This window comes from Dreissena polymorpha, chromosome 6 (genome assembly GCF_020536995.1).
Source record: "Dreissena polymorpha isolate Duluth1 chromosome 6, UMN_Dpol_1.0, whole genome shotgun sequence".
Classification (NCBI taxonomy): Eukaryota; Metazoa; Mollusca; class Bivalvia; order Myida; family Dreissenidae; genus Dreissena; species Dreissena polymorpha.
The window spans coordinates 91,781,632-91,792,387 of NC_068360.1; the positions used below are offsets into that span (position 1 = coordinate 91,781,632).

General features: G+C 36.3%; 1 protein-coding gene across 1 annotated transcript; it reads right to left on the bottom strand.

Moving 5' to 3' along the window:
- LOC127833398 (uncharacterized) lies at nt 1-9,415 on the bottom strand. The gene is made up of 4 exons (XM_052358628.1): nt 9,302-9,415; nt 8,979-9,069; nt 7,511-7,717; nt 1-1,517 (listed from the first exon to the last, which is right to left on the bottom strand). Exons 2-4 carry the CDS (start codon nt 9,013-9,015, stop codon nt 1,267-1,269), a joined length of 495 nt encoding a protein of 164 aa, XP_052214588.1. The 5' UTR covers nt 9,016-9,069; nt 9,302-9,415; the 3' UTR covers nt 1-1,266.
- Between the last annotated feature and the right edge of the window lie 1,341 nt (nt 9,416-10,756).

Genomic DNA, 10,756 nt, shown 5'->3' on the forward strand with positions numbered 1-10,756 from the left:
TTTAATTACGACAAGTTGGTTACAAACAGTAAAAAGTTTCTCAACTTTTAAGCAGTTCTGGTCTGCTAACAAAGCAAAATTACCATCAATTATCGGATTAGAATTAATACGTTTTAAGTTATGTTCAGTTGTTCTATTGCATATTCTTGTAAACGTATCACAAGTAAACACATTTAATTATTTAAAAAACTTTATATTCGACGATGTATTTATCTTTTTGATAAGCGGTAAAAAAAATACCATGAGACCTCTGACAAATCAATACGATTATAAACAAAGACCTATTATAGAAATCTGACATATAAATTCACTTGACAATACATTTCGATAGCGATAAAAATACATTATAAAGCACAACATTTATATTAAAAAAACACATCAACATACAAGTCTTAATTGCATGAAAAGAAACAAAGGCGTAACATTGGTTATGCTGACATTCACAGCAAAACATTTACAGAAACTAAATATTGTATTGTTATTGTAATGCCATGTGTGATTGCCTTTGACTTTCAGAAAATGCGAAATATTTTATTAAATGATTCAGGTTTGTATCCGTTATTCTTATAAAGAGGCCGGCTGTTGGGCCAGTAGTGTCTTCTTACAATTTTCTTACGTCCTTTATTTAAGGCAAGTGACCAATTGCCAAAAACAGTCCGAAACAGCACAAAACGAAACCACATACACAAATAGAAGAATAAAGCTGGGGTCACCGCGTTGGAACGGTCAATGCAAAGCATTTGGGGTTTAACCCGGTTTAAGAGCGCTCAACCTCACACTTGGTCCACCAATATTTATGATACATATAAGTGTAAATTGAATTTAACCTCATAGTATTGCAACTCAAATTAAATAATAATAAAAGTGAATTCAAACGCATTCAATTACATTACTATTTTATTACTGAATGGTAGGAAGAAGGCCAGAGCAACAGAGTTACAACTTTTTGAGGAACGATGAAATGAAATTACTAACAATGGTCAAATACATCCCTTCTTTTTACAACAAGATTTAAGGATATAGCATCATATAGTTAATATTTCAGATCATCATCGTTCAAATACAGGAAGGAGCAACAATATTGGGTGTAAAAGTTCCATATTACATAGCTTGGTTGTGCATGTGACTGCTAAAAAATTAATCAAAGGAATGTTAACAGCATTTTTTCTTTTCATTCTAATTTTGCGTCAACAATTCTATCGACATATTGATGTTACTAAGTGAAAGGACCATGTTATTATACCCATATCACGATAGGCTTTTAAATCAATTCTTGTTTGCAAAAAAGTGTGCAGCAAATTCGTACACAGCTGTTTTGTCGTCATTACTAGCGTTCTTGATGTGCTCGAATCCGCCGAAAAGTTTGCAGCTTTGTGTCGCCTGGTCGAACTGTGAGGTCAAACATGCTGGTTCCGTTTGACGCAGACAGACGAACACGCATTCGATGTTGCTCAAAACATTGAAGACAGTACTGATAGGATGATTCGACATGGCGATCCCAGTGACAAGGCGGAAATCTAAAACACAATCAGTTTACGTTATGAACAAGACACGAATCTAACATCATTGTCTTTGTCCAGAATACATTTTCGGTTTTACAGATTTCACATTGTTTAAAAAAAATTGATCAACCATTCTGGTAAACTTCTGTAAATATGGTGTTATATGTACACAAATCCTAAACTGGTATCAGGACAGAGTGTATGACCATCAAAAAAAAATACATGTACCTGTCATCTAGTCTACCAAATTGCCAGTATTCGAAAGTAGACCAGAAAATAACGTTTTGCATTTTTGTTAAGCATATTCTTACATGGTGTCCTTGGTTGGATATGCCCTTTTACTAACACCTCGCAGAGTTTCAGGGTCTCAGTTTGTGGATTAGCCTGTATCCTGGCGTATCTGTAAGGGCCATTGTTAGAGGGAATCCACTTGGCTGGGCTGAGTGTAGAGAGGTACGTGATTCCCTCTGTTTCGTACAACCCTTGCGACAGACCCATTTCGATTTTGTAGGATTCGTCTATAAAATAAATGTGATTTATAACAGTTAAAAAAACTATCACCACATGTAAAGAGATTGGATGTTCAACTAAAATTTCAAAGTTATATATCAGTGAAAGTTACGATTGTATTTATCTTGATCCAGTGGATCTTAAGATTCAAAGCAGTCGTACATAAATGTATAACATCAATATTATAATCTTAATATAATTTGTTTACGGCGCTCTTGATGCATATTATGGCGTATTTGTGTATCTTCAAAACATTTTTACAACCGCCTTCCATCGTCGAATTAAAAAATATGTTCAAAAAGAATGCTATATACTGTCCAAAGACATATTTGACAGAATGTCAAGATATCATTGATAGCGTGCCATACAATGTAGCTGGGCATGAAACTTGTTTAACTACTGGCCTAACCCGTAATTATTCTTAAAATCAATATGTTTCGGTTATGTTTAATCCATATCTGACTAACATAAACATAAACAGTATTCGTTAGTGGATACCTTGTTTGTCGCACAATAGATGTATAGCTAATGTTACTTGTTGATTACATGCGACGTTAAATAAAGCTTCTTTATCTTTATAAAGGTTACGTTCGCGAGACTTGTTGAGCGTTTTCCTGTTTCAAACCGTGCTTAGTAAATTTGATTTATCCAAATTTGATCATTAAATTACTTGAAAAGGGAACTAACATGTTAAATTGTGTCAAACATAGACCGCTTTATATTCCTTTTTTTTAATACTGTTTTGTTTTGTTTATCTCATCGGTTGGTTTGACGTCTTCTGAAGAATTAACTTGTATTTAGGTGTAAAAAAGCTGTTTGTTTCCACAAACGAAAACAGACTATATTATTGTGTGGACACTTAACTTTTTGTCTTATTTGAAGTTGAGAGTTCGATCAGTTTTGCTTAATTAGAACATATTCACTAAATTAACTTCTTCACCGCATACATTGAAACAAAACGTCGAAATTATGACTTCATTTTATTTACAATCATTTTCACTTTTATCACTGTTTGAAACAGTGGATACATTCATTTCTGAATATCAAAGGTCGTTTACAACAATATATGACTTTATCAATTTATCATTATTTATCATTCATTTATATGTAAATATAAAATATTCTGAAAAAGGGAACACGTTATTTTCTTGTAGACATAAGGAATCTTAAAATTATCCAATTTCGCCGTATAGACGATAGGGACGTTGTCTCATTTGAATAAATAACAATGGTGATAAAAAGATTCATTGATATTGGTTACTCACATAAGCTTCCATGTAACATGACAGCGTCAATGTGCATATAACGTCCTTCAGTTTCCAAGCGGAAACGATTGGAAAAGCATGATTTTGTCTGCAAAACAGGACAAAAATTGCATTTGAAACCGTTCTACCATCTGAACATAAATGCACACTTATAATAGCACAGGGTTGCGCGAACACACAAGCGCGCACGCGCAAACCCATGCGTGAACCCGTGTACACACGACACACGCAAGCAAGCAAACACGCACACACGCACGCGAGCGCGCGCGCAAACACACACACATCACCCATGCCATACATGCAAGAGAGATACGAAACTTACCAGGGGCGGAGAAAATATTCGGGCACCTTCCTCAACGGATGTTGATGGTGCGTTCCACACAGTTTCCCAGCCACCGTCAACGTAGCATTTAATCTGTTCGAACTTACCAACGACCTTGTATGAATGATTTCTTCGTAAATATCTATTTTTGACGCCTTCACTTTCTTGGCAAACTCAACCTTTTAAAAATACACAGTTGTGTAATCAATTGATTTTTTTATATATATATTTATATATCAAATGAATGCATCGATAATCGTTTTTCAATGGATTACAGCTGTCTATTGTCAAGAGATGAACAGTTGTCTATTCGAATTTACAAATTCACACGTGTTAACATAACACACAAAACTGAAAGGGAGATCATTTACGCATGTTATTTAACACAATTATAATAGTTAATTTTATAAGTCTTGTTCTGAGAAAATTGGACCTAATGCATGTGCGTAAAGTTTCGTCCCAGTTTAGCGTGTGCAGTCCGCACAGGCTAATAAGGGACGACACTTTCCGCTTCTATTGATTTTCTGTTTGAAGAAAGTCTCTTCTAAGCAAAAATGAAGTCTAGGTAGAAAGTGCCGTTCCTGATTAGCTTCTGTGGACTGCACAGGCTAATCTGGGACGACACTTTACGCACACATTTATTAAGCCCAGTTTTGCCAGAGCGCTCTTCTAACGAACCTGACAACAGAAATATCTCTCGCTATACGTACTTCTATCCAATTTATCTCACGATAAACTCCGTCGTTGGGACCGATGATTCTGTTATTGTTCCTAAAATAAAACAGGCACGATACTTTCGGCTTGTACGAAATGTATGGAATGTTTCGTTCAAATGAAGTCTCTTCAAATCGAGAATCCAGAATAGGCGGAAAGTTAAGTCACTATTATTTTCGGACTGCACAGGCTAATCTGGGACGACACTTTACGCACAGGCATTCAACTCGGTTTTCCCAGCCTCAAATATACTTGGATTATTTATCACATACAATGCATATTTCCTTTAACTCATTTAATTAGTATGTCGTATGCACCAAGGCTTGATGAAGAATGTGTGCTTGTACAGCTTGGTATTCCAATAATATTACTTTGATTTGAAGGTTTTCAATCTCCGTTGATAAATCAGAAGCAACGTCCTATGGCTACACTAAATAAATAATACATGTTTACTTAAATCAATTTATATGTAGTGGGTGTTTGAATAATAACACAACTCGCTGCGTGCATGTGTATGGACAGGCTGAAAAAGACGGCATGTTTCGGCTAACGATGATAATTTGCCTTCGGATAATCATTGTCTATAAGCGAATGAGCCGCGTGCTGGCGTAAAGTGTCGTCCCAGATAAGCCTCTGCAGTCCTCGCAGGCAAACCAGGCACGACGCTTTCCGCATGTTTGGTATTTTTCGTTTTACATAAGTCTCTTTTAGCGAAAATCAGGTCAAGATGGAAAGAGTCGTTCTAATTAGCCAGTATGCACATTCCAATCAAGGACAAATCATTTCGCATTTGTTTTTATTTAGAAGAGATCTCCTTTTAACGAAGAAATCTTAAATCCAATTTAAGCGGGAAAGTGTCGTCCCTGATTAGCTTGTGCGGACTGCACAGACTAATCTGGGACGACCCTTTACGCACATGCACTAAGCTCCGTTTTCCCAGAACATGCTCATATGATGATAAGATATGAGCGACAATCAGTTTAAACGATCAATGTTAAATAGCTATACGAGACCTATACCTACCCATCTGAACCATTGACAACGGATGCCACCCATTGAGAGACCGTTTCTGAAACAGATATGTATGATTGCATTTACGAGCAAACGCGAAATAGGCTTCGGGCAGTTGTTGGAATCACGACGTAGTTCTCATGAGCTGCCCGACGCCATTCCGCGTGCGCTCGTTAATGTTCGGGCAGTTGTCGGAATCACGACGTAGTTCTCATGAGCTGCCCGACGCCATTCGGCGTGCGCTCGTTAAGTTGCTTTAATTTCAGTTGAAACTAAAGTGTCCATGTGAAATCTAATGGTAACATAGTGATACAATATTAACCATTTTAGCAATATATCATTGTTTCAGACGATAAAATGTAAAAAGACCAAAACATAAAACAGTGCGAGACTTCTATGAATTTGAGAAAATTCCATAAGGTTTCCTTGAAGGAAGTTTTGAATAGTGGTCCTGGTTTATAAAGATAACACAACAGTTTATTACAAAAAAGCAATTTAGATTTTACACAAGTTTAAATAAATCACTTTGTTATTGGGCTAAATGCTCTAAATTCATGACCAGTTGAATGCATGGTTCTTGTAATAAGTGCATGCAATTTGCGTGTATGAGCCATCCAGGCACTATTACAGTGAAGTCATACCAGCATGTATCGACACCTCCTCAATAGTGCAATAATCCCTGAGATCCAGCGTCCACTGCCCTTCAGCAGACGCTGTTTCAGAGCACGTGGATGTATCACCATCCACTGCCAGCATCGCATTAGCACCACCTGCTGTGTCCGTCTGGGTCGAGGGCTTTCCAAATGCCACATTTGAAGCTGTCAATACATCCCAACAATTTGATTTTTTTATAAGTGCAATTTTGTATGAGTCGCAATCTTGGAAAATTGGGCTTAATGCATGCTTGTTCACAGGCTAATCTGGGACAACACTTTTTCGCACTTTCATCAAGTCCATATTCCACAGACCGCTGCATATATAAAATCTCTGGGCCATGTTCTTTGTAAAGAAGAATGATTATGTGAGCACTGCTATTTAGTTTTGGAATACAAATCGATACTGACCAATACAAAACTTGGTTGAACTGTCTCTACTGATCAATTACTTTTTTTAAGGTACAACAGAAATGGATTGACCAGTCTCGCCTACATCGGAACCAAAAGCTTATGCACTATATATGCATTAAGTTTTTAGTTTAAATTGAAAAAAACATATATGCGAGACTTTTTTGTATGTGTATGAACATAATTCCTTAATGAATAAATATACATAATGGAAACAAAATTTGAATATTTCTTATCCATGTATATTGAAAATTATTCAAGTTACTCCTTCTGGATATCTGAATGATATTACGTTATAATAACAATCGGAACAATCACCTTGTCGGTCTCTCCTTTATATCCGATATGATTATTTTATTAAAGTCAAGCGTTGATTGCCGTCAAAATATAACTTTATTGTGTCTAGTGAAATGTGCCTGAGTTGTTCATTTGCCCGCTCCCGTATAACGTCTTCCTTGCGTTAATATCTTACAAATCCATTCACTAATCAAGTTTGAGAACTGAAACTATATGTGCAAGCGTAAAAGAGTAATAATTGCATATCAGTTTATTTTTACGCGCATATATTAACACGGAGAATTCCCATAAACTAATCGATAAATAATTGAAATGTGCCAGAGGGGCGAGAAAAAATAAAATTTAACATGTTACGTTTTCACATCTATTAGTTTGATCGGCCGCATGTAAACCTGCAAATAAATGATAAATTACTTATAAATTTACAGGCTATAATAGCCGGTTTTAGTAAGTTAAAGCTTGTTGAAATTATCCTATCAAAACAATTTTTGACAGCAAAAAAATGCATAAAAAAGCATAACAGAAAAAAATGAAACGAAAAACAAAAATATTATTTTTGGCGCCAGTTTTGTGCGTAACGGCCCCTCCAAAAGAAAAAAACCTTAACTAACTAGTGGTTACCGAAAACCATGTTGCAAGCTACCGCGTCGGCAATAATTTGCATGTACGTCAAACATGCTTACCACAATTCTAAACTGGTATTAGGACAGAGTGTATGACCATCAAAAAAATATACATGTACCTGCAATCTAGTCTAACAAATTGCCAGTATTCGAAAGTAGACCAGAAAATAACGTATTGTATTTTTGGTAAGCATTTTCTTACAGGGTGTCCTTGGTTGATTTTGCCCTTTCACTAGCACCTCGCAGAGTTTCAGGGTCTCAGTTTGTGGATTAGCCTGTATCCTGGCGTATCTGTAAGGGCCATTGTTAGAGGGACTCCACGTGGCTGGGCTGAGTGTAGAGAGGTCCATGATTCCCTCTGTTTCGTACAACCCTTGCGTCAGACCCATTTCGATTTTGTAGGATTTGTCTATAAAATAAATGTGATTTATAACAGTTAAAAAAAACTATCACCACATGTAAAGAGATTGGATGTTCAACTAAAATTTCAAAGTTATATATCAGTGAAAGTTACGATTGTATTTATCTTGAGACAGTGGATCTTAAGATTTAATGCAGTCGTGCATAAATGTAAAACATCAAAATTATAATCCTTAATATAATTTGTTTACGGCGCTTTTGATGCAAATTGTTGCGTATTTGTGTATCTTCAAAACATTTTTACAACCGCCTTCCATCGTCGAATTAAAAAATATGTTCAAAAAGAATGCTATATACTGTACAAAGACATATTTGACAGAATGTCAAGATATCATTGATAGCGTGCCATACAATGTAGCTGGGCATGAAACTTGTTTAACTACTGGCCTAACCCGCAATTATTCTTAAAATCAATATGCTTCGGTTATATTTAATCCATATCTGACTAACATAAACATAAACATTATTCGTTAGTGGATACCTTGTTTGTCGCACAATAGCTGTATAGCTAATGTTACTTGTTGATTACATGCGACGTTAAATAAAGCTTCCTTATCTCTATAAAGGTTACGTTCGCGAGGCTTGTTGAGCGTTTTCCTGTTTCAAACCGTGCTTAGTAAATTTGATTTATCCAAATTTGATCATTAAATTACTTGAAAAGGGAACTAACATGTTAAATTGTGTCAAACATAGACCGCTTTATATTCCTATTTTTTGAATACTGTTTTGTTTTGTTGATCTCATCGGTTGGTTCTACGTCTACTGAAGAATTAACTTGTATTTAGGTGTAAAAGAGCTGTTTGTTTCCACAAACGAAAACAGACTATATTTTTGTGTGGACACTTAACTTTTTGTCTTATTTGATGTTGAGAGTTTGATCAGTTTTGCTTAATTAGAACATATTCACTAAATTAACTTCTTCACCGCATACATTGAAACAAAACGTCGAAATTATGACTTCATTTTATTTACAATCATTTTCACTTTTATCACTGTTTGAAACAGTGGATACATTCATTTCTCAATATCCAAGGTCGTTCACAACAATATATGACTTTATCAATTTATCATTATTTATCATTCATTTATATGTAAATATAAAATATTCTGAAAAAGGGAACACGTTATTTTCTTGAAGACATAAGAAATCTTGAAATTGTCCAATTTCGCCGTATATACGATAGGGACGTTGTCTCATTTGAATAAATTAACAATGGTGATAAAAAGATTCATTAATATTGGTTACTCACACAAGCTTCCATGTAACAAGACAGCGTCAATGTGCATATCACGTCCTTCAGCAGTTTCCAGGTGGAAACGATTGGAAAAGCATGATTTTGTCTGCAACACAGGACAAAAATTGCATTTGGAACCGTTCTACCATCTGTACATTAATGCTCACTAATAATAGCACAGGGTTGCGCGCACACACAAGCGCGCACTCGCAAACCCATGCGTGAACCCGTGTACACACGACACACGCAAGCAAGCAAACACGCACACACGCACGCGAGCGCGCGCAAACACACACACATCACACATGCCATACATGCAAGAGAGATACGAATCTTACCAGGGGTGGAGAAAATATTCGGGCACCTTCCTCAACGGATGTTGATGGTGCGTTCCACACAGTTTCCCAGCCACCGTCAACGTAGCATTTAATCTGTTCGACCCTTACCAACGACCTTGTCGTAAATATCTATTTTTGACGCCTTCACTTTCTTGGCAAACTCAACCTTTTAAAAATACACAGTTGTGTAATCAATTGATTTTTTTAATATGTATTTATATATCAAATGAATGCATCGATAATCGTTTTTCAATGGATTACAGCTGTCTATTGTCAAGAGATGAACAGTTGTCTATTCGAATTTACAAATTCACACGTGTTAACATAACACACAAAACTGAAAGGGAGATCATTTACGCATGTTATTAAACACAATTATAATTGTGAATTTAATGTGTCTTGTTCTGAGAAAATTGGACCTTATGCATGTGCGTAAAGTTTCGTCCCAGTTTAGCCTGTGCAGTCCGCACAGGCTAATAAGGGACGACACTTTCCGCTTCTATTGATTCTATAATCATTCTATTGATTTTCTGTTTGAAGAAAGTCTCTTCTAAGCAAAAATGAAGTCTAGGTAGAAAGTGCCGTCCCTGATTAGCTTCTGTGGACTGCACAGGCTAATCTGGGACGACACTTTACGCACACATTTATTAAGCCCAGTTTTGCCAGAGCGCTCTTCTTACGAACCTGACAACAGAAATATCTCTCGCTATACGTACTTCTATCCAATTTATCTCACGATAAACTCCGTCGTTGGGACCGATGATTCTGTTATTGTTCCTAAAATAAAACAGGCACGATACTTTCGGCTTGTACGAAATGTATGGAATGTTTCGTTCAAATGAAGTCTCTTCAAATCGAGAATCCAGTATAGGCGGAAAGTTAAGTCACTATTATTTTCGGACTGCACAGGCTAATCTGGGACGACACTTTACGCACAGGCATTCAACTCGGTTTTCCCAGCCTCAAATATATTTGGATTATTAATCACATACAATGCATATTTCCTTTAACTCATTTAATTAGTATGTCGTATGCACCAAGGCTTGATGAAGAATGTGTGCTTGTACAGCTTGGTATTCCAATAATATTACTTTGATTTGAAGGTTTTCAATCTCCGTTGATAAATCAGAAGCAACGTCCTATGGCTACACTAAATAAATAATACATGTTTACTTAAATCAATTTATATGTAGTGGGTGTTTGAATAATAACACAACTCGCTGCGTGCATGTGTATGGACAGGCTGAAAAAGACGGCATGTTTCGGCTAACGATGATAATTTGCCTTCGGATAATCATTGTCTATAAGCGAATGAGCCGCGTGCTGGCGTAAAGTGTCGTCCCAGATAAGCCTCTGCAGTCCTCGCAGGCAAACCAGGCACGACGCTTTCCGCATGTTTGGTATTTTTCGTTTTACATAAGTCTCTTTTAGCGAAAATCAGGTCAAGATGGAAAG